The following is a 24,076-nucleotide window of genomic DNA, read 5'->3' on the forward strand; positions in this document are numbered from 1 at the left end:
AGAGTTTTGGATATAGCTGCCATATAGACCGGTCTCTCGATTTAAGGTTTTGGGCCCATAAAAGCCACATTTATTATCCGATTTGGCTGAAATTCAGGACAGTGAGTTGTGTTAAGTTTTTCAATATTGTTTTTTAATTTGGCCCAGATCGGTCCAGATTTGTATATAGCTGTCATATAGACCGGTCTCTCGATTTAAGGTTTTGGGCTTATAAAAGGCGCAATTATTGTCCGATTTTGCCAAAATTTGAAACAGTGAGTTATGTTGAGCCCTTAGACATCCTACTTGAATTTGGCTCAGATCGGTTCAGATTTGGATATAGCTGTCATACAGACCGATCTCTCGATATAAGGTTTTGAGCCCATAAAAAGCTTATTTATAGTCCGATGTCGCCGAAATTTGGGACAGTGAGTTGTGTTAAGCTCCTTAACATTCTTTTTCAATTTGGCTAAGATCGGTCCAGATTTGGATATAGGTGCCATATAGACCGATCCGCCTATTTAGGGTCTTAGGTCCTTAAAAGCCACATTTATTGTTCAAAGTCGCCAAAATGTGGGACAATGAGTTGTCTTAGGCCCTTCGACATCTTCCGTCAATTTGGCCCAGATCGGTTCAGATTTGGATATAGCTGCCATATAGACCGATCCGCCGATTTAAGGTTTTAGGCTCTTAAAAGCCACATTTATAATCCGATTTTGCTAAAATTTGGGACAGTAAATTGTGTTAGGCCCTTCGATATTTTTCTTCAATTTGGCTCAGATCGGTCTAGATTTGGATATAGCTGCCATATAGACCGATCCGCCGAGTTAGGGTCTTAGGCCCATAAAAGCCACATTTATTATCCGATTTTGATGAAATTCGGGACAGTGAGTTGCCTTAGGCCCCTTAATATCCTTCGTCAATTTGGCTTAGATCGGTTCAGATTTGGATATAGCTGCCATATAGACCGATCCTCCGATTTAGTGTCTTAGGCCCATAAAAGCCACATTTATTATCCAATTTTGCTGAAATTTGGGACAGTGAGTTGTGTTAGGCCCCTCGACACCCTTCGTCAATTTTGTTCAGATCGGTTCAGATTTGGATATAGCTGCCATATAAACCGATCCTCCGAGTTAGGGTCTTGGGCCCATAAAAGCCACATTTATTATCCGATTTTGATGAAATTCGGGACAGGGAGTTGTGTTAGGCCCTTCGACATTCTTCGTCAATTTGGCCCAGATCGGTCCAGATTTGGATATAGCTGCCATATAGACCGATCCTCAGATTTGGGGTCTTAGGCCCTTTAAAGCCACATTTATTATCTGATTTTGCTAAAATTGTTTAAAGTAAGTTGTGTTTGGCTCTCCATCATTCTTCAGTTTGGCCCATATCGGTCGAGATTTGGATATAGCTGCCATATAGATAGATCCGCCGATTTAGAGTCTTAGGCACATAAAAGGCACATTTATTATCCCATTTTGCTAAAATTTCGGACAGTGAGTTGTGTTAGGCCCCTTAAGACAATTTGGCCCAGCTGGGTCCAGATTTGGATATAGCTGCCATATAGACCGATCTCTCGATTTTAGGTTTTAGGCGCTTAAAAGGCGCATTTGTTATCCGATTTTGCTAAAATTTGGGACAGTGAGTTGTGTTGGGGCCTTAGACATCGTTCTTCAATTTGGCTCAGATCGGTCCAAATTTGGATATAGCTGTCATATAGACCGATCTCTCGATTTAAAGTTTTGGGCCAAAAAAAGCCACATTTATCATCCGATTTTGCTGAAATTTGGGACAGTGAGTTGCGTTAGGCCCTTCGACACCTTTCGTCAATTTGGCCCAGATCGGTCCAGATTTGGATATAGCTGCCCTATAGACCGATCTGCCGATTTAGGGTCTTAGGCCCACAAAATTTATTATCCGATTTTACTGAAATTTGGAACAGTGAGTTGTCTTAGGCCCTTAAATATCCTTTTTCAATTTGACTCAGATCTGTCCACATTTGGATATAGCTGCCATATAGACCGATCTCTCGATTTAAGGTTTTGGGCCCATAAAAGCCACATTTATTATCCGATTTGGCTGAAATTGGGGACAGTGAGTTGTGTTAAGTTTTTCAATATTGTTTTTATACCCTCCACCATAAGATGGGGGGTATACTAATTTCGTCATTCTGTTTGTAACTACTCGAAATATTCGTCTGAGACCCCATAAAGTATATATATTCTTGATCGTCGTGACATTTTATGTCGATCTAGCCATGTCCGTCCGTCTGTCCGTCCGTCCGTCCGTCCGTCCGTCCGTCCGTCCGTCCGTCCGTCCGTCCGTCCGTCCGTCCGTCCGTCCGTCCGTCCGTCCGTCTGTCTGTCGAAAGCACGCTAACTTCCGAAGGAGTAAAGCTAGCCGCTTGAAATTTTGCACAAATACTTCTTATTAGTGTAGGTCGGTTGGTATTGTAAATGGGCCATATGGGTCCATGTTTTGATATAGCTGCCATATAAACCGATCTTGGGTCTTGAATTCTTGAGCCTCTAGCGTGCGCAATTCTTATCCGATCAGAATGAAATTTTGCACGACGTGTTTTGTTATGATATCCAACAACTGTGCCAAGTATGGTTCAAATCGGTCCATAATCTGATATAGCTGCCATATAAACCGATCTTGGGTCTTGACTTCTTGAGCCTCTAGAGGGTACAATTCTTATCCGATTTGAATGAATTTTTGCACGAAGTATTTCGTTATGATATCCAAAACCTGTGTCAAATAAGGTTCAAATCGGTTCATAACCTGATATAGCTGTCATATAAACCGATCTTGGGTCTTGACTTCTTGAGCCTCTAGCATGCGCAATTCTTATCCGATTGGAATGAAATTTTGCACGACGTGTTTTGTTATGATATCCAACAACTGTGCCAAGTATGGTTCAAATCGGTCCATAATCTGATATAGCTGCCATATAAACCGATCTTGGGTCTTGACTTCTTGAGCCTCTAGAGGGTACAATTCTTATCCGATTTGAATGAATTTTTGCACGAAGTATTTCGTTATGATATCCAAAACCTGTGTCAAATAAGGTTCAAATCGGTTCATAACCTGATATAGCTGTCATATAAACCGATCTTGGGTCTTGACTTCTTGAGCCTCTAGCATGCGCAATTCTTATCCGATTGGAATGAAATTTAGCACGACGTGTTTTGTTATGATATCCAACAACTGTGCCAAGTATGGTTCAAATCGGCCTATAACCTGATATAGCCGCCATATAAACCGATCTTGGGTCTTGACTTCTTGAGCCTCTAGAGGGCACAATTCTTATCCGATTTGAATGAATTTTTGCACGAAGTATTTCGTTATGATATCCAAAACCTGTGTCAAATAAGTTTCAAATCGGTTCATAACCTGATATAGCTGCCATATAAACCGATCTGGGATCTTGACTTCTTGACCCCTAGAGGTCGCAATTATTATCCGATATGACTGAAATTTTGTACGACGGATCCTCTCATGACCATCAACAAACGTGTTTATTATGGTCTGAATCGGTCTATAGCCCGATACAGATCCCATATAAATCGTTCTCTCTATTTTACTTCGTGAGCCCCAATGGGCGCAATTCTAATACGAATTGGCTGAAATTTTACACAGGTCTCCAACATATAATTTAATTGTGGTCCGAACCGGACCATATCTTGATATCGTTTTAATAGCAGAGCAACTCTTTTCTTATATCCTTTTTTGCCTAAGAAGAGATGCCGGGAAAAGAACTCGACAAATGCAATCCATGGTGGAGGGTATATAAGATTCGGCCCGGCCGAACTTAGCACGCTTTTACTTGTTTAATTTGGCCTAGATCGGTTCAGATTTGGATATAGCTGCCATATAGACCGGTCTCTCGATTTAAGGTTTTGGGCTTATAAAAGGCGCAATTATTGTCCGATTTTGCCAAAATTTGAAACAGTGAGTTATGTTGAGCCCTAGAACCGGTCCGCCGATTTAAGGTTTTAGGCTCTTAAAAGCCACATTTATAATCCGATTTTGCTAAAATTTGGTACATTAAGTTGTGTAAGGCCCTTCGATATTTTTCTTCAATTTGGCTCAGATCGGTCTAGGTTTGGATATAGCTGCCATATAGACCGATCCGCCGAGTTAGGGTCTTAGGCCCTTAAAAGCCACATTTATTATCCGATTCGGCTGAAATTTGGGACAGTGAGTTGCGTTAAGTTCCTCAACATTGTTTTTTAATTTGGCCCAGATCGGTCGAGTCTTGGATATAGCTGCCATATAGGCCGATCCTCCGATTTAGGGTCATAGGTCCATAACAGCCACATGTATTATACGATTTTGCTGAAATTTGGGACAGTGAGTTGTGTTAGGCCCCTTGACATCCTTTGTCGATTTGGCCCAAATAGGTCCAGATTTGGATATAGCTGCCATATAGACCGATCTCTCGATATAAAGTTTTGGGCCAAAAAAACCACATTTATTATCCGATTTGGCCGAAATTTGGGACAGTGAGTTGTGTTAAGCTCTTTATTATTCTTTTTCAATTTGGCTAAGATCGGTCCAGATTTGGATATAGGTGCCATATAGACCGATCCGCCTATTTAGGGTCTTAGGTCCTTAAAAGCCACATTTATTGTTCAAAGTCGCCAAAATGTGGGACAATGAGTTGTCTTAGGCCCTTCGACATCCTTCGTCAATTTGGCCCAGATCGGTTCAGATTTGGATATAGCTGCCATATAGACCGATCCGCCGAGTTAGGGTCTTAGGTCCTTAAAAGCCACATTTATTATCCGATTCCGCTGAAATTTGGGACAGTGAGTTGCATTAGGCCCTTAGACATCCTTCTTCAATTTCGCCCAGATAGGTCCAGATTTGGATATAGCTGCCATATAGACCGATCTCTCGATTTAAGGTTTGGTCCCATAAAAGTCGCATTTATTGTCCGCTTTTGCCAAAGTTTGGGACAGTGAGTTGTGTTAGGCCCTTTAACATCCTTCACCAATTTGGCCCAGATCGGTCCAGATTTGGATATAGCTGCCATATAGAGCGATCTTTCGATATAAAGTTTTGAGCCCATAAAAGCCACATTTGTTATCCGATTTTGATGAAATTTGAGACAGTGAGTTATGTTAGGCCCTTCAACATCTTTCTTTAATTTGGTCTAGATCGGTCCAGATTTGGATATAGCTGCCATATAGACCGATCTCTCGATATAAAGTTTTGGGCCCATGTAAGGCGCATTTATTATCCGATTTTGATGTAATTTGGGACAGTGAGTTGCGTTAGACCCTTCGACATTCTTCGTCAATTTGGCCCAAATCGGTTCAGATTTTCATATAGCTGCCATATAGAGCGATTTCTCGATATAAAGTTTTGAGCCCATATAAAGCTTGTTTATTGTCCGATATCACCGAAATATGGCACAGTGAGTTGCATTAGGCCCTTCGGCATCCTTCTTCAATTTGGTCTAAATTGGTCCAGATTTATATGTAGCTGTCATATAGACCGATCTCTCGATATATAGTTTTGGGCCCATAAAAGGCGCATTTATTGTTCCATGTAGCGGAAATTTGGGACAGTGAGTTGTGTTAGGCTCTTCAACAATCTTCTTCAATTTGGCCCAGATCGCTGCAGATTTGGATATAGCTGCCATATATACCGATCCTTCGATTTAGGGTCTTAGGCATTTAAAAGCCACATTTATTGTCCGATTTTGCAAAAATTTGGGTCAGTGAGTTGTGTAAGGCCCTTAGACAACCTTCTTCAATTTGGCCCAGACCGGTCCAGATTTGGATATAGCTACCATATAGACCGATCTCCCGATTTATTGTCTTGGCCCCATAAAAGGCTCATTTTTAATCCGATTTCACTGAAATTTGACACAGTGACTTATGTTAGGCTTTTCGCCATCCGTGTCGTATATGGTTCAGATCGGTTTATTTTTAGATGTGTCTACTAACCATAGACCAATATTTTGCTATACACAATTGAACTATGACTTGTACTTATGAGTATTTGGTCCCAATCGGATCATATTTCGATAAAGCTGCTATGGGACATAAGGTATGCATTTTTCACCGGATTTTGACGAAAGGTGGTTCACTTATATACCCGAGGTGGCGGGTATCCAAAGTTCGGCCCGGCCGAACTTAACGCCTTTTTACCTGTTCAAAAATGTTCTGGAGACCAAACGTCTGAGCTACTTGTGATGGGAGAATAGAGATCGCCTATTACGATTCTTAGGTTCTGTTGGTGGCAACTCGGTCCATTTTCTACGCATCGAAAATTACTAGAGTTTTTAGAAATTGTTTCAAATCGAATAATTGACCAGTTATTCGATTATTTCTATATGTGTACATCACTTTTCTCTGTCAAAGTCATGCCGTTTTGATTCTTACCTTGGAGAGAATGCCATTACTTTTGATTGACATTAAAGTGCTCTAGTATCGAGCGATTCTAGCCGGTACAACTACTTCATGCTTTTTTTACACCTTACAGAGACAACAGCTCTAAAAAATTTCCTCTACTCCATTGCAAAAAAAAAAAAAAAAATGATTTTAGAAAACAAAGCTACAGAAAAAACATTTTTTCATTTACCTAGAAGAGTTTGTCACATTTTATTCCTTAGAAATTTATTTTCATTTAAAAAAATGTCTAAAAAAGTCACAAGATTCCAGTTAGACTCTGTGGCAGGTCCCTCAAGAGCATCTAAAACCAGAACCAATGAAGCAAATCATGATACAGATGAGGCCGTGGATGATTTGCCTCAGATTGAGTATGAAGGTGATGAGGCGGAAACCACAAAACGAGTACGTTTAGCACCTTCAATAGATTCCATGTCCTCGCAGAGCGATGGCAGCCAAGACTCCGTCCATTGGATAAAGGTAGGTGTACTCGGTGTCATTTGGTTGGTCTACACAGTTGCCATAGTAATGGGCAAGGAGCAGGATATGCGTCCCATCATCACAGCCATACATCCCAAAGAGACAAAGAAGTTGCCTATAAAAACTGCTGCAGGAGTTAAACATTTATTGGGTGTTTATCTCAATGGAGCCTTTCTAGAGGGTCATGAAGTTCTGCCCAGTGCTGTGGAGAAAAAGCCATACCTGGCCTTGCATGTGGAGCAAAGCAAAGGCAAAATGGAAAAGACTGTAAGCCAGAAATTGTATGTGGTTTTAATCGATTGGAGTCAGCTACAGTATAGTCCCATAATTCAGAAGCCAATCGTCATGGATTTAAGTCGGCAGGTGCTATATACCGAAGGAGAAGAGTCCTTGGCCTTGGTGCTCAATACCAACATAGAAGAGATTTTTACTCTCAAGCTTTGGTTCGACCTCAGTCCCGTGGACAAATCCCTGGGCATCCCTTTGGGAGCTATGGTGCTGTTATTTCTCTACATTTTGATTATCTGGGAATTTGTGGATCGTACCTTTGCTGCAGTGGTGGCCTCCACGTTGTCCTTAGGCATTCTATCTGCCTTGAGTGCTCGTCCTCCGACTTTCAAAATAATGTCTTGGTTGGATGTGGAAACTTTGATGTTGCTCTTTGGCATGATGATTCTTGTGTCTATACTCTCGGAGTCTGGCATTTTTGATTATCTGGCTGTATTGGCCTATGAGCTGTCCCAAGGAAAACTTTTTGGTTTGATTTATGTGCTCTGCCTGTTCACTGCGGTCTTGTCTGCTTTCCTGGACAATGTGACCATGATGTTGTTGGTCGCCCCAGTAACCATACGTCTCTGCGAGGTTTGTAACTTAAATCCGGTGCCTGTGCTTATGTCCATGGTGATCTATTCGAATATTGGGGCCGCCCTTACGCCGGTGGGAGATCCTCCCAATATCTTGATAATGACCAATCGCTACATCAGTACCCATGGTGTGAATTTTGGCACCTTCTGCTTGCACATGATGCCCCCCGTAGTTATGGGTATGATATCCACCTTCGTCCATCTGCGCTTGAGATATCCCAAGATTCGTAACTTTATGAACAAACAATCGTTGCAAATTGAGACAGTCAAACATGAGATCCAAGTTTGGGAAAAGGCGGCCCAGGCCATAGCTCCCTCCACAACCGATGAAGAGATTGTCCAGAGCACCTTGCACAAGAAGGCCAAAGCCTTGAAACAGAAATTAAAGGAACTGGAATCGCTTGGCACATATGTGGCCACAGATTTCCAAACCACTCTGGCAGATATGAGAAGGACCTATTCCATTCGCAACAAGAAGCTGTTGATCAAATCGACTGTGGCCTTTGTGTTTGTATTGTTGCTCTTCTGTTTGCATGCAGTGCCCAATTTGCACCAACTTTCTTTGGGCTGGAGCGCTTTAATGGGGGCAATTCTTCTGCTGATCCTGGCCGATGAGGAAGATATTGAGACAGTGCTGTCTCGTGTGGAATGGTCGACGCTGCTCTTCTTTGCCTGCCTCTTCACTTTCATGGAATCTCTAACGGAACTTGGCCTAATTGAGGTTCTGGGAAATTTGTGCATTAACATCATCGGCAAAGTTTCCCCCGACCATCGTCTGCTGGTTGCTTTAATGCTGATCTTGTGGGTTTCGGGCATTGCCTCAGCATTTCTGGCCAATATTCCGGTCACAACCATGATGATTAAGATTGTCATCAGTCTGGCCCAGAATGATGATTTAAAGCTGCCGCTGGCACCCTTAGTTTGGGCCTTGGCCTTGGGGGCTTGTTTTGGAGGTAATGGCACTTTGATTGGAGCCTCAGCCAATGTGGTATCTTCGGGTGTGGCTGAACAACATGGCTATCGAATGTCGTTTTTGGAGTTTTTTTTCTTTGGATTTCCCATTATGATCAATACTTTGGTGGTGGCCTCGGTTTATTTATTTTTGGCTCATTGTCTTTTGGAGTGGCATTGAGGGGATTTGATATCTTTTGAAATTTCAATGAAAATATTTAAATTTTTTTAATAAATCTAAATTTAGTTTTTGGTTTCAAAGTTTGACATTATTTAAGCTTACCCTCTTGGGCTCATCTCCAAAAAATTGGGAATGGTTACAATGATTTGAACAACTTTTCTGTTGGTACCTTCATAAGCAGTAACGTGATATCGAAATGTGGGCTAGTTTAAGTAAGGGCAACGCCCCATCCCAAACTAGAAAATAAGGAGTTAAGTTCGGCCGGGCCGAACTTTGGACACCCTCCGCCTCGGGTATATATGTAAAGCACCTTTCATCAAAACCCGGTGAAAATTGCATACATTATGTCCCATGGCAGTTAATAAGTACAGTAGCTATATCTAAAAATAAACCGATCTGAACCATATACGACACGAATGTCGAAAAGCCTATCATAAGTCACTGTGTCAAATTTCAGTAAAATCGGATTATAAATGCGCCTTTTATGGGGCCAAAACCTTAAATCGAGAGATCGGTCTATATGACAGCTATATCCAAATCTGGACCGATCTAGGCCAAATTGACGAAGGATGTCGAGAAGCCCAACACAACTCACTGTCCCAAATTTCAGCAAAATCGAGTAATAAATGTGGCTTTTATGGGACTAAGACCTTAAATCGGCGGATCGGTCTATATGGCAGCTATATCGAAATCTGAACCGATCTGGGCCAAATTAACGAAGGATGTTGAAGGGCCTAACAAAACTCATTGTCCCAAATTTCAGCAAAATAGGATAATGAATGTGGCTTTTATGGACCTTAGACCCTTAATGGGAGGATCGGTCTATATGGCAGCTATATCCAAATCTGGACCAATCTAAGCCAAATTGACGAAGGATGTCGAAAAGCCTAACACAACTCACTGTACCAAATTTCAGCAAAATCGAATGATAAATGTGGCTTTTATGGGCCTAAGACCATAAATCGGAAGATCGGTCTATATGGCAGCTACATCGAAATCTGGACCGATCTGGGCCAAATTAACGAAGGATGTTGAAGGGCGTAACAAAGCTCATTGTCCCAAATTTCAGCAATATCGGATAATGAATGTGGCTTTTAAGGACCTTAGACCCTTAATAGGAGGATCGGTCTATATGGCAGCTATATCCAAATCTGGACCGATCTGGGCCAAATTGACGAAGTATGTCGAAGGGTCTAAGATAACTCACTGTCCCAAATTTCAGCAAAATCTGGTAATAAATATGGCTTTTATGGGCCTAAGACCCTAAATTGGAGATTCGGTCTATATGGGGGTTATATCCAAATCTGGACCGATCTGGGCCAAATTGATGAAGGATGTTGAAGGGCCTAACAAAACTGATTGTCCCAAATTTCAGCAAAATCGGATAATGAATGTGGCTTTTATGGACCTTAGGCCCTTAATAGGAGGATAGGTCTATATGGCAGCTATATCGAAATCTGGACCGATCTGAGCCAAATTGACGAAGGATATCGAAGGGCTATATCCAAATCTGCACCGATCTAGGCCAAATTGACGAAAGATGTCGAAGGGTCCAACACAACTCACTGTCCCAAATTTCAGCAAAATCTGATAATAAATGTGGCTTTTATGGGCCTAAGACCCTAAATTGGAGATTCGGTCTATATGGGGGCTATATCAAAATCTGGACCGATGTGGGCCAAATTGATGAAGGATGTTGAAGGGCCTAACAAAACTCATTGTCCCAAATTTCAGCAAAATCGGAAAGTGAATGTGGCTTTTATGGGCCTAAGACCCTATATTGGAGGATCGGTCTATATGGCAGCTATATTCAAATCTGGATACCTTGGGTCTTGACTTCTTGAGCCTCTAGAGTGCGCAATTCTTATCCGATTGGAATGAAATTTTGCACGATGCCTTTTGTTATGATATCCAACAACTGTGCCATGTATGGTTCAAATCAGTCTATAACCTGATATAGCTGCCATATAAACCGATCTTGGGTTTTGACTTCTTGAGCCTCTAGAGGGCACAATTCTTATCCGATTGAAATAAAATTTTGCACGACTTGTTTTGCCGTGACTTCCAACATCTGTGCTAAATAAGGTTCAAATCGGTCAATAACCTGATATAGCTGCCATATAAACCGATCTTGGGTCTTGACTTCTTGAGCCTCTAGAGGGCGCAATTCTTATCCGATTGGAATGAAATTTTGCACCACGTGTTTTATTATGATATCCAACAACTGTGCCAAGTATGGTTCAAATCGGTCCATAACCTGATATAGCTGCCATATAAACCGATCTTGGGTCTTGATTTCTTGAGCCTATAGAGGGCGCAATTGTTATCCGATTTGCCTGAAATTTTGTACTACGGATCCTCACATAACCATCAACATATGTGTTTATTATGGTCTGAATCGGTCTATAGCCTAATACAGCTCCCATATAAATCGATCTCTCTATTTTACTTCTTGTTTTGCCTAAGAAGAGATGCCGGGAAAAGAACTCGACAAATGCGATCCATGGTGGAGGGTATATAAGATTCGACCCGTCCGAACTTTGCACGCTTTTACTTGTGTTCTTCAATGAGTTTTTGTATAGACCAAACCGAACCATATAATTTTTGCTAAATACAATAGAGAGTTGAGAAGTTTTTAGTTACAATTTGCTCCAATTACATTTTGCTCTCACTTTAACCCAGCAAAACCCTTTTTTATCTGTCTTCCCTTGTATAGGCATCATTGAAAGTTCCAAATCCCTTGCCGATGTATGTCAAATGTTATTACACCGAATGTGTCACCACTCACAAATTACAGTATCATCTGAATCACCTTTCAAGGGAACAATGCAAATAATTCATGACATGCTTCGGCATCTCTTCTCTCTCACGACCATGTATCTCAATAACATTTGACACACAACTAATTGACTTTAGTTTCCATTCAGTCTTCTGCCCCCTCACAGTCGCCATCTCTATGGGTGACCCCTTCCGCAGTCGACTGGTCTGCCCAATACGTAAGGCGTCTCGACTCGATTGGTATGCATATTCGGGCTTCAATACAATCCAGTCGATAACAAAAGTAAATGTGACAACCATGGTCGTCCACGTATGCAAGGAGGTATGGGGGGAGTGGAACACCCTTCTCATGTCGTCACCGATGACTATATGGCATCGACAAGCGATAACACCACGTTGATCTGTCCTACTCGACGACTCACAATTGAGTCTCAACTCAAGCGCCGATGATTTTGACGATGCGGGGTGTTGATAGCGGTGATGTTGATGTTGATGAATTATTCATAATTGTAACAAAGTTGACTTCTTAATAGGGTTTTGTTCGCTCCGATTCGATTTGCTTTTGGGCGGCTAGGGTTCTGCTATATCTGTGCGATGGACACAAGGAACTGATGTGGAGTAGGGTTTCGGTAACCAGCGGACAGTTAGATATTCTCATATGAATATGCCTTCTTGAAGTAGCTGTCAGTTGGTTGCTGGATGGCTTGGCCCCTTCAAAGTGTGTTTCGCTTGAGGGGGCAGAGAAGAACTGAAGGAGACTATGGATAGTTTCCACCGCTGCAAAAAGCTGCAACAATTGCCAAGAGGTCGTCGTATGTCGCAACTTAACTCGGTACGAGTTAACTGAATTCATTGCAGTTAAGTTAGCAGCGATGAGCAAATGTGCGAGTGTATAACACTGACTTGAAAACCCAACACAATTATTGGCAACTACAATAGAGTCAATTGATAATATTTTTGGTTTTATTCACAAAACTTTATGAAGCCTTAAAATAGGTTTATTTGACAATTCTATGAAGAAAATCTACATTAAGGTTTGTGAATACCGGTGGAAACGTTTACATGATAACAAAGCAATATTTGGCTTCTAATAACAACAAAACGAATATTTAAAGATATTACGCGTTTTTGAAAATTTTTATCGGCGACGGCGCATTCTGCAACATTAAATAAGTAAAATGGCGTTAAGATTGGACGGGCCTAACTTTGGATACCCATCACGACGGGTAAACCACCTTCCATCATAATGCGGTGAAAATGCATAATGTACGCCCCATAGCAGCTATATCGAAATATGGTCCGATTTGGACCTGAACCGATGTAGACATATTGAAGGGGGATGTCGAAGGGCTTAACACAACTCATTGCCCCAATTTTCGCCGAAGTCTGACAATAAATGTGTCTTTTATGGGCCCAACATCTGAAATCGACAGATCGGTCTATATGGCAGCTATATCCGAATCTTGACCGATCTGTGCCATATTGCAGAAATATATCAAGGGGCTTAACTTAGCTCACTGTCCCGAATTTCGGCGACATCGGACAATAAATACGCCTTTTATGGGTCCAAAACATAAAATCGAGAAATCTTTCTATATGGCAGCTATATCCAAATCTGAACCGATCAGGGCCAAATTGAAGAAGGATGTCGAAGGGCCTATCATAACTCATTGTCCCAAATTTCAGCAAAATCGGACCTAAGACCCTAAATCGGACGATCAGTCTATATAGCAGCTATATCCATATCTGAACCGATCTGAGCCAAATTGACGAAGGTGGTTGAAGGGCCTAACACAACTCACTGTCCCAAATTTCACCAAAATCGGATACTAAATGTAGCTTTTATGGGCCTAAGACCCTAAATCGGAGGATCGGTCTATATGGCAGCTATATCCAAATCTGAACCGATCTGAGCCAAATTGACGGAGAATGTCGAAGGCCCTTGCTGTTTCAAATTTCAGCAAAATCTGGTAATAAATGTGGCTTTTATTGGCCAAAGACCCTAAATCGGCGGATCGGTCTATATGGGGGCTATATCAAGATATAGTCCAATATAGCCCATCTTCGAACTTAACCTGCTTATGAACAAAAAAAGACTCTGTGCAAAGTTTCAGCTCAATATCTCTATTTTTGAAGACTGTAGCGTGATTTCAACAGACAGACGGACGGACATGTCTAGATCGTCTTAGATTTTTACGCTGATCAAGAATATATATACTTTATAGGGTCGCAAGTGGGTATTTCGATGTGTTGCAAACGGAATGTCAAAATGAATATACCCCCATCCGTCGGTGGTGGGTATAAAAAAGAAACAAGTAAAAGCGTACTAAGTTCGGCCGGGCCGAATCTTATTTACTCTCCACCATGGATCGCATTTGTCGAGTTCTTTCCCGATATCTCTTTTTTGACAAACAAAGCATAAAAGAAAAGAATCGTGCTAATTGAATTGAATGTTGGAGACCACAGTAGAAGTCTATCTGTAAAATTTCAGCCAAATCGAATTAGAATTTTGCCTATTAGGGGCTCAAGAAGTAAAATAGAGAGATCGGTTTACATGGGAGCTGTATCAGGCTAAAGACCGATTCAGAGCATATTTAAAATGTATGTTGGGGGTCGTGTAAGAAGCTGTTGTACAAAATTTCAGCCAAATCGGATAATAATTACGCCCTCTTGAGGCTCAAGAAGTCAAGATCCCCGATCGGTTTATAAGGCAGTTCTATCAGGTTATGGACTGATTTGAAACATACTCGGCACAGTTATTGAAAGTCGTAATGAAACACCTCGTGCAAAATTTCAGCCAAATCGGATGAGAATTGTGCCCTCTAGTGGCTCAAGAAGTCAAGACCCGAGATCGGTTTATAAGGCAGTTCTATCAGGTTATGTACCGATTTCAACCATTCTCAGCACAGTTGTTGGAAGTCATAATTAAACGCCTCATGCAAAATTTCATTCCAATGCGTTAAGAATTGCGCCCTCTAGCGGCTGAAGAAATTAAGACCCGAGATCGGTTTATATGGCAGCTATACCAAAACATGGACCGACATGGCCTATTTACAATCCCAACCGACAACCTACACAAATAAGAAGTATTTGTGCAAAATTTCAAGCGGCTGGCTTTACTCCTTCGAAAGTTTGCGTGCTTTCGATGGGCAGATAGACGGACGGACGGACGGACGGACAGACAGACAGACGGACGGACAGACAGACGGACGGACAGACAGACGGACAGACAGACAGACGAAGAAGACGGACAGACAAGACGGTCGGACGGACATGGCTAAATCGACTTAAAATGTCACGAAGACCATGAACATTTAAACTCTATGGGGTCTTAGTCGAATATTTCGAGGAGTTACAAACAGAATGTGGGGTATAAAAAAATCTCTACAAAGTTTCAGCTCAATCTCCATTTTTAATGACTGTAGCGTGATTTCAACTGACAGACGGACGGACATGGCTAAATCGTCTTAAATTTTTATGCTGATCAAGAATATTTGTACTTTATAGGGTGTGAAATGGATATTTCGATGTGTCGCAAACCGAATGACAAAATGAATGTTCATGGCAAATTTTTCATTAATTTTTTATACCCACCACCGAAGCGGGCGCAGAGAGACGTTAAGCAATATTTCATTTGCATATTTTTTTTTACCAACATTTTTTTGTAAAATTTATCAAAAATTGTTTGCTGGGCAGAATGTCTGTTGCAACAGACATCGCGCAATGCTGGCGTTGCTATTGCCGTTGCCATTGTCAGTCGGTAATCAGTGTATAAATTAATAAATTAACACAGACTGTATAAATAGTGGAAGCAGGAGTACAATTCATTCAAATCCATAGTCTTAATGTATGAATAACGACGTGTGGTGTAAAAGTCCATTTGTACACACACACACACACACACACACACACATATGACAACAAACATGTGTGGGTGACATACATAGAAATGCCAGGGTATGCCAGTAAATCTTCCATAGAAGCAGATAGACTTACTTCTGTGGAATCTATTGATAATAATAGCGGTTAAACCAGGTCAATTAAAAAGATATTCTCATTTAATTTCTTTGAATGGGAAACCATCGGTGCCAGCAACTAAGGTGTTTTATTTAAAAAAGGGATGTCATCATTTTCCAATCAATAAGTATCATAATTCAGTGGGTAGAAAAGGAAAAGTGATATTTAAAACAAGTAAGAGGGTGTTAAGTTCGGCCGGGCCGAATCTTATATACCCTCCACCATGGAACGCATTTGTCGAGTTCTAGAATATTAAATAAGAATTGATATGCTATTGGTGCTATATCAAGTTATAGTCCGATTCGGACCATAAATGAATGATGAACATTGTAGAAGTCATTGTGTAATATTTCAGTCCATTCGAATAAGAATTGTGCCTTGTAGGGGCTCAAAAAGCAAAATCGGGAGATCGGTATATATGGGAGCTTTATCAAGCTATTTATCGCTTCAGGCCATATTAGACACGTATGTTGAAGGTCACGAGAGAAGCCGTTGGACAAAATTTCTGCCAAATCGGATGAGAATTGCCCCCTCTAGAGACTCAAGAAGTCAATATCCCAGATCGGTTTATATGGCAGCTATATCAGGTTCTATACCGATTTAAACCATACTTAGCACAGTTGTTGGAAGTCATAACAAAACACCTCACGGCAAGTTTCAGCCAAATCGGAGGAGAATTGCGCCCTCTAGAAGCTCAAGAAGTCAAGACCCAAGATCGGTTTATATGGCAGCTATATCAAAACTTAAACCGATTTGAATCAAACTTAGAGCAATTGTTGGAAGTGGTACTAAAACACCACGTGCAAAATTTCACTGAAATCGGACGAGAACTGCACCCCCTAGTGGCTCAAGAAGTCAAGATCCCAGATCGGTTTATATGGCAGCTATATCAGGTTCTATACCGATTTACGCCATACTTAGCACAGTGATTGGAAGTCATAACAAAACACCTCATGCTACGTTTCAGCCAAATCGGACGAGAATTGCGCCCTCTAGAGGCTCAAGAAGTCAAGACCCAAGAACGGTTTATATGGCAGCTATATCAGGTTATGAACCGATTTGAACCATACTTGACGCAGTTTTTGAATATCATAACAAAACACGTCATGCAAAATTTCATTCTAATCGGGTAAGAATTGCGCCTTCTAGAGGCTCAAGAAATCAAGACCCAAGATCGGTTTATATGGCAGCTATATCAGAACATGGAATGATTTGGCCGATTTATAATACCAACCGACCTACACTAATAGAAAGTATTTGTGCAAAATTTCTAGCGGCTAGCTTTACTCCTTCTAGAGTTAGCGTGCTTTCGACAGACAGACGGACGGACGGATGGACAGACAGACGGAAGGACGGACAAGGCTAGATCGACATAAAATGTCACGACGATCAAGAATATATATACTTTATGGGGTCTCAGACGCATATTTCGAGGTGTTGCAAACGGAATGACTAAATGAATATACCCTCATCCTATGGTGGAGGGTATTCAAATCTAAAGAATTGTACCCTTCTTGGTATGTGACATAATTGATAGACTTGTTGTCAATGTTACACACAGTCTGCTAAAAGTATTCCTACCTGGCCTCGTTTTTATTATTGGGTCATGCATATTTTCCGCATCTAATATCTACTTTGCCATAATACCTCTTTATTGGCATCAAAAGAATTTCCATTTAAAAATGTTCCTTCGAATGCACATACAAACAGAGAGAAATTAATAATGACAAAGATCCACCAATTACTAACCCAGTTTTGGGGTGCCTTAGCTGACTAAATGGCTGACTGTCTGAATATCTGACTCGCCTTTTCTATTTTGTTGCTTCGTTGTCTTGTTTCTAAATAATACCTCAAAAACAAAGACGACAGTTTGGAGTGCATTATCCTTTCAAATGACTGTGATTATCTAAAGACAAAAGGAAATAAAGTCTAAAGTTGGGGAAAACAAGATGCAACAACAACAACAAAAACAAGTAAAAAGGCATTAAGATCGGCCGGGCCGAACTTTGGATACCCATCACCTCGGGTGTATGCAAACCCCACAATCTGGTCAAAATTGGATAACATATGCACCCAAATTCGGCACGGACATTGAGTGGTCTTATAAATACAAGTCGCTATTGAATTTCGAATTTCAAATTTCAACAAAATCGGGTAATGAATAAAGTTTTTATGGGCTTCAGACCCTTATCCGGTATATCGGTCTATATGGCAGCTATATCTAAACACATTCCGATCTTTACCATGTTTGGGTCGGATGGCGGGTGGCCTAAAAATACACACACAAATTCAGTAAATTTCAAGCCCATAAAGCTTTTATGGGCTTCAGACCCTTTATCGGCAGATCGCTATGTATGGAAGTTATATACCTAAATATTGTTCGATATAAACCATATTTGGGACGGACGTCGGGATACCTACAACTACTCACTATTTCTAATTCCAATGAAATCGGGTAATAAATAGGGCTTTTATGGGCTTCAGACCCATTATCTGAAGATCGGTTAATATGACAGCTATATCTAAATATAGTCCGATCTGTGCCATAATTGGGTCGGAAGTTGAGAGGCTTAAGACTGCGCACAATTCCAAATTTCAGCCAAATCGGATAAAAATAAAACTTTTATGGGCCTCAGACCCTTTATCGGGAGATCGGCCTATATGGCAGCTATATCTAATTATAGTTCAATCTGTACCATATTTCTGTCGGATGTTGGGAGGCTTAAAACTGATCACTATTCCAAATTTCAGCGAAATCGGTTAAAAAATAAGCCTTTTATGGGCTTCAAACCCTTTATCGGCAGATCGGTCTATATGGCAGCTATATCTAAATACAGTCCGATCTGTACCATATTTGGGTCCTATGTTGGGTGGCCTAAAGCTACTCATTACTTCAAATTTCAGCCAACTCGGTTATAAAATAAGACTTTTATGGGATTCAGACCCTTTATCTGGAGATCGGTCTATATGGCAGCTATATCTAAATATAGTCCGATCTGTACCATATTCGGGTCGGACGTTGAGAGGCTTAAAACCGTGCACAATTCCAAATTTCAGCGAAATCGTATAAAAAATAAAACTTTTATGGGCTTCAGACCCTTTATCAGGAGATCGGCCTATACAGCTGCTATATCTTAATATAGTCCGATCTGAACTATATTTGGGTCAGATGTCGGGAAGCTTAAAGCAACTCACTGTGTCAAATTTCAGCGAAATCGTATGGGCTTTTATGGGCTTCAGACCCTTTATCGGGAGATCGGCCTATATAGCAACTATATCTTAATATAGTCCGATCTGAACTATATTTGGGTCAGATATCGCGAAGCTTAAAGCAACTCACTGTTACAAATTTCAGCGAAATCGGGTAATAAATAAAGCTTTTATGGGCTTCAGACCCTTTATCGGCAGATCGGTCTATATGGCAGCTATATCTAAATATGAACCGACCTGAACCATATTTGGGTCAGTTGTCGGAAAGCCTTAAACTATACACTGTTTCGAATTTCAGCAAAATCAAATGAAAAATAAAGCTTTTATGGGCATTAGACCCGTTATCGGAAAATCGGTCTATATAGCAGCTATATCCAAATATGGTCCGATTTGGGCCGTTCAAGAACTTAACCAGCGTGCATCAAAAAGACGTGCCAAATTTCAGCTCAATATCTCAATTTTTGAAGCCTGTAGAGTGAGTACAACAGACGGACGGGCAGGCGGACAGACGGACAGACACACTAGCATCGTTAAATAGTCTTAGAATTGTACGACGATTCGAAATATATATACTTTGTAGGGTCGGAAATTGATATTTCGATATGTTCCAAATGGAATGACTAAATGAATATACCCCCTATCCTACGGTGGTGGGTATAAAAATAATACACAACAGGTTGCTTGAAGGTAAATAGACGTTGTCTTGAAATAAAGCTGCATTTCTCGGAAAAACTTAAAACCATTTGTATTTTGTTACAAAGAACCTTGCTCTCAAACACTGCCTAGGCTATTTTCACAGTTACCCATTCCTCGGAACTACAATATATAAGAACGCGGGCAGTATCAGTATCTTGTATAGTGTAATCTGTGTCTGTCGGCCGTCGGGGCTTTGTTTGCTTAATGTAAAATAGCATCTGTTTGCCAGTATTATTCTTTGCTTTATTATACCCTCCACCATAGGATGGGGGTATACTAATTTCGTCATTCTGTTTGTAACACCTCGACATATGCGTCCAAGACCCCATAAAGTATTCTTGATCGCCATGTCATTTTAAGTCGATCTAGCCATGTCCGTCCGTCTGTCTGTCGAAAGCACGCTAACTTTCGAAGGAGTAAAGCTAGCCGCTTAAAATTTTGCACAAATACTTATTATAAGTGTTGGTCGGTTGGTATTGTAAATGGGCCAAATCGGTCCATGTTTTGATATAGCTGCCATATAAACCGATCTTGGGTCTTGACTTCTTGAGCCTCTAGAGGGCGCAATTATCGTCTGATTTTATTGAAATTTGGCACGTAGTATTTTGGTATCACTTCCAACAACTACGCTTAGTATGGTTTAAATCGGCCCATGGTTTGATGTAGCTGCCATATAAACCGATCTTGGGTCTTGACTTCTTGAGCCTCTAGAGGGCGCAATTCTTATCCGATTTTATTGAAATTTTGCACGTAGTGTTATGTTGCCTCTTCCAACAACTATGTTAAGTATGGTTGAAATCGGTTTATAACCTGATATAGCTGCCATAGAAACCGATCTTGGGTCTTGACTTCTTGAGCCTCTAGAGGGCGCAATTCTTATCCGATTTTATTAAAATTTTGCACGTGATATTTTGGTATCACTTTCAACAACTATGCGAAGTATGGTCCTATTCGGTCCATAACCTGATATAGCTGCCATATAAACCAATCTTGGGTCTTGACTTCTTGGGCCTCTAGAGGGCGCAATTCTCATCCGATTTTATTGAAATTGTGCACATTGTGTTTTGGTATTACTTCCAACAACTACGCCAAGTATGGTTTAAATCGGTCCATGTTGTGATATAGCTGCCACCTAAACCGATCTGGGGTCTTGACTTCTTGAGCCTCTAGAGGGCGCAATTCTCATCCGATTTGGCAGAAATTTTGTACAACGGTATCTCTCATGACCTTCAACATACATGTCTAATATGGTCTGAATCGATCAATAGCTTGATACAGCTTCAATGTAAACCTATCTCCCGATTTTGCTTCTTGAGCCCCTATAAGACGCAATTCTTATCCGAATGAACTGAAATATTACACAGTGACTTCTACAATGTTCAGCATTCATTTATGGTCCGAATCGGACTATAACTTGATATAGCTCCTATAGCATAACAGTTCTTATTCAATATTCTTTGTTTGCCTAAAAAGAGATACCCCGCATAGAAGTCGAGGTATATAAGATTCGGCACGGCCGAACTTAGCACGCTCTTACTTGTTAAAAAATTGGTGTCATTCGTTTTGTTTACGGCGGTAACCAGGTAGAGGAAAAATCGGACTATCTCAATATTGTGGTTCCTTACTTTCTCCAGTTGCTTTATCTGCTCTTATGTACAAGATGTTTTGGGAGTTGATACCATTCATTTACTGTCACACCCACTTTCAGTGATTCTCTTTCGATTCTTTCAAAAGCTGCAGTAACTACCACCGGTGACCGACCCATGGTATTGATGTCGACGGCATGGGTCGGTAGCATGTGTTCTCTTGTCATCTGCCTCTTGTATAATCTTCTCTAGTAGGGTATTAAAACGATTACACGATAAACTGCCTCACTTTCTGAGCCTCATTTGTAATTGAATGGTTCGGAGAGATTCTTTCCTATTCTTGCTGAGGAGCTTGTATCAGCAAGTGGAGTGGAAAACGGCTGTGACCTGTCCAGTGTGTATATGGGGTCTATGATAATTACCAGGTCATTGATAGGGCGCAATTATCTCATTGACTATAGGTTTTAATCTTTCATACAGTACGCTCGATAGTATCTTGTTTGCGATGGGAAGGTGACTTATTCCATCTTGTCCCCTATCCTGTGTACGGAACATAGTATGCTGAGGATCCAATCATCGGATATGCGTTCATCCAAATCGCCAAATCGCAGAAACAAGCTGATGCATATGCCTTATCAGCCTGTCGACTCCGGTCTTAAATAGTTCAGCGCGCAACCCAGCGGCTCCTGCTGCCTTGTTGTTCTTTAGTCAGGTCACAGCTATTTGGACCTCATTCGGACTGGGAGGTAAACATTCTAAACATTGCTCTTCGCCGCCTTCTTCTGCACTAGCTGCTGGGTAAAATGTTCATTCCACATCCAAGCAAGCCCATGGATATGCAAATGATTGCAACTGTATGCTGGTATAGACATATTCTCACACACAAAAATTTTCCTTTATTTTTACTGAGCAAGGAGCAGTAAGTATGCTCAGCAGCTCGATCGATTGCGGATGGTAAACTCGGAAAGTGAAATTTTTTAAAGCCTTTGGTAAAATAAGTAAGGGCGGCCTAGAGAAGGTCAAGCCGTAGTTAGCGACTGTGTTTGCAGTCTTTTTAGCTGATTCAGGTCTGATATCTATCGCATACTCAAATTAAGCTCAGATATAACTGCCGTTCGGACTCGGCTATGGAAAGAAGGCCCCTTATCATTGATCTTTAAACTTAAATCGGACAGCACTCATTGAAGTTTGCCCCTATTCCTTAATGGAATGTTCATGGGCAAATTTGTTGTATAACCAGGCGATTTTATGTTTCAACGACTTCAGCTCAAATCCAGACACACTAGGCTCAGACCCTAGCAATATATACATCAATTGATTCCATCTCCCATCCCGTTAGTCTCTGATGCCTTATTTTGAAATGCCTCCATTTCTGGTTTTCTCCCTTTGTAATGATGATGATTGAGGGAAAACTTTAATCGAGGGAGACTCTGAACTCTGGCGAATTGAAATGTGTGAATTCGGATGTTCCTAGAGATTTGAGATTCTTTTGTATTTGACAAAAAGTAAGTTTCATGTTTACTTTTTGTTGGTTTCTGTATTGTCTCTCTTTGGTGTTTGTTGTAATGTTTGAGGGCCCAAAGGCAGGTTGGGGGAGTTCACTGGCTGACTGGCTTACTTTGATACGAGTTTCATTCATTCACATAGTATTTTAGTATAGACTCCTTATTTCTCTACCCACTACCCACTGTTGGGGGAAATTTAAATGACGCTGTTGTTTTTATTGTTGCTGTTGCTGCTTCTGCTTTTGGTAGATAGTTGCTCTTGTTGCTGTGATAAAAACAAGGCGAAAGCCCAACAATAAAATAAGTTTTCGTTAGCACTCGTCATGAGTGTTGCAGAGAACTATGAGAGGGAGTAAGAGTGGGGCGGCTGATTTTTCCATAAGTCTGTCTACGAGTTTTGCTTAAGTCGGCTATTTTGTGAAAATTTTGCGACTGTTGGCTTGTATTAGGAAATCTCTGGCAAAAGATTTGAGTGTTGCAGTTGCATTTATTAGAGATGCCTCTGTGTGTTGGTAGCTAGCTGATTGTGGCAGAATGTTTGCTTAATGCAAAATATCTATGGCTGGTGGAGTGGGGGATGTGTGTCTCAGTGTGTGTGTGTGTTTGAAAGTTTGTTTTCATATTTGATTTACTACTGTTTGCCTGACTGTTTGTTAGAAAGCTTGAGAACAATGCTTACAAGCCGCTTATTTTAATGACGATAATAATAGATCATCTGCATTGTTTGAGACAGTGTAGCCTTTGTAGCTGCATGGGAATACATAGCAGTCTATGTTTGTATCTGTGTGTGTGTGTGTGTGTGTATCTGTGCATCTGTTTGCCTCTGTGGGTATATGTTAGAAATTCTTAAATGACTGTCTGTATGAACTGTCTGTAGGGCTGAGAGTGAGCCCAACTAGCTTGAAAGAAAGGCAGAGTGAGTGAATGACTGTCATACAGTCGGTCTGGTGGGCCTAGGGTTCTAGCAAAACTATTTGCATTTATTCATTCATTCACTCTAATCATTGTTATTATTGTTATCAGCATCATTACAGAAGGAGCAGGAAACAGTGGTTCCGTTGCTCTCTTTTTGTTATGCTAGGGAAATGTCATTTTAAAAAGACTTGAGTGACCTTTGAGGTCAACTCATTGAATGCACACAAAATATTTCACGTTTTTTTTTTGGCATAAGTGAAAAATTAAGAAAAAAGATAACACTGGTCTTACAATAACGATTTGGAGAACATCCAAAATCAACATTCAAAATAAAAATTTTGAAATGTAGTGGTTGGCAGACGCTTTTTCCCAAAAATCGATTGTCTCTTGGCGTGGTCACCATAGCTCTTCTGATCTACTAGCGTGTTCGGCATTGAAGCTGGTTTCAAATCTGGACGAGGACATCAGAAAACCAGTAAGGAAAGGCAAAAGTCGGGCGGTGCCGACTTTA

The 24,076-nt window shown here is 40.9% G+C and overlaps 2 protein-coding genes across 6 annotated transcripts in view; both read left to right on the forward strand.

The window, feature by feature from the left end:
• LOC106091469 (RNA-binding protein Musashi homolog Rbp6) overlaps positions 1-24,076 on the forward strand; it is a 1,151,181-nt gene that overhangs the window by 64,463 nt on the left and 1,062,642 nt on the right. The gene's annotated exons all lie outside the window — the stretch shown is intronic.
• Positions 6,565-8,938, forward strand: LOC106094828 (P protein). Its single transcript, XM_013262063.2, has one exon. The coding sequence runs from the start codon at positions 6,630-6,632 to the stop codon at positions 8,856-8,858; it is 2,229 nt and encodes a 742-aa protein (XP_013117517.2). The 5' UTR covers positions 6,565-6,629; the 3' UTR covers positions 8,859-8,938.

The sequence above is a fragment of the Stomoxys calcitrans genome, chromosome 1 (assembly GCF_963082655.1).
Source record: "Stomoxys calcitrans chromosome 1, idStoCalc2.1, whole genome shotgun sequence".
NCBI classification, from domain to species: domain Eukaryota; kingdom Metazoa; phylum Arthropoda; class Insecta; order Diptera; family Muscidae; genus Stomoxys; species Stomoxys calcitrans.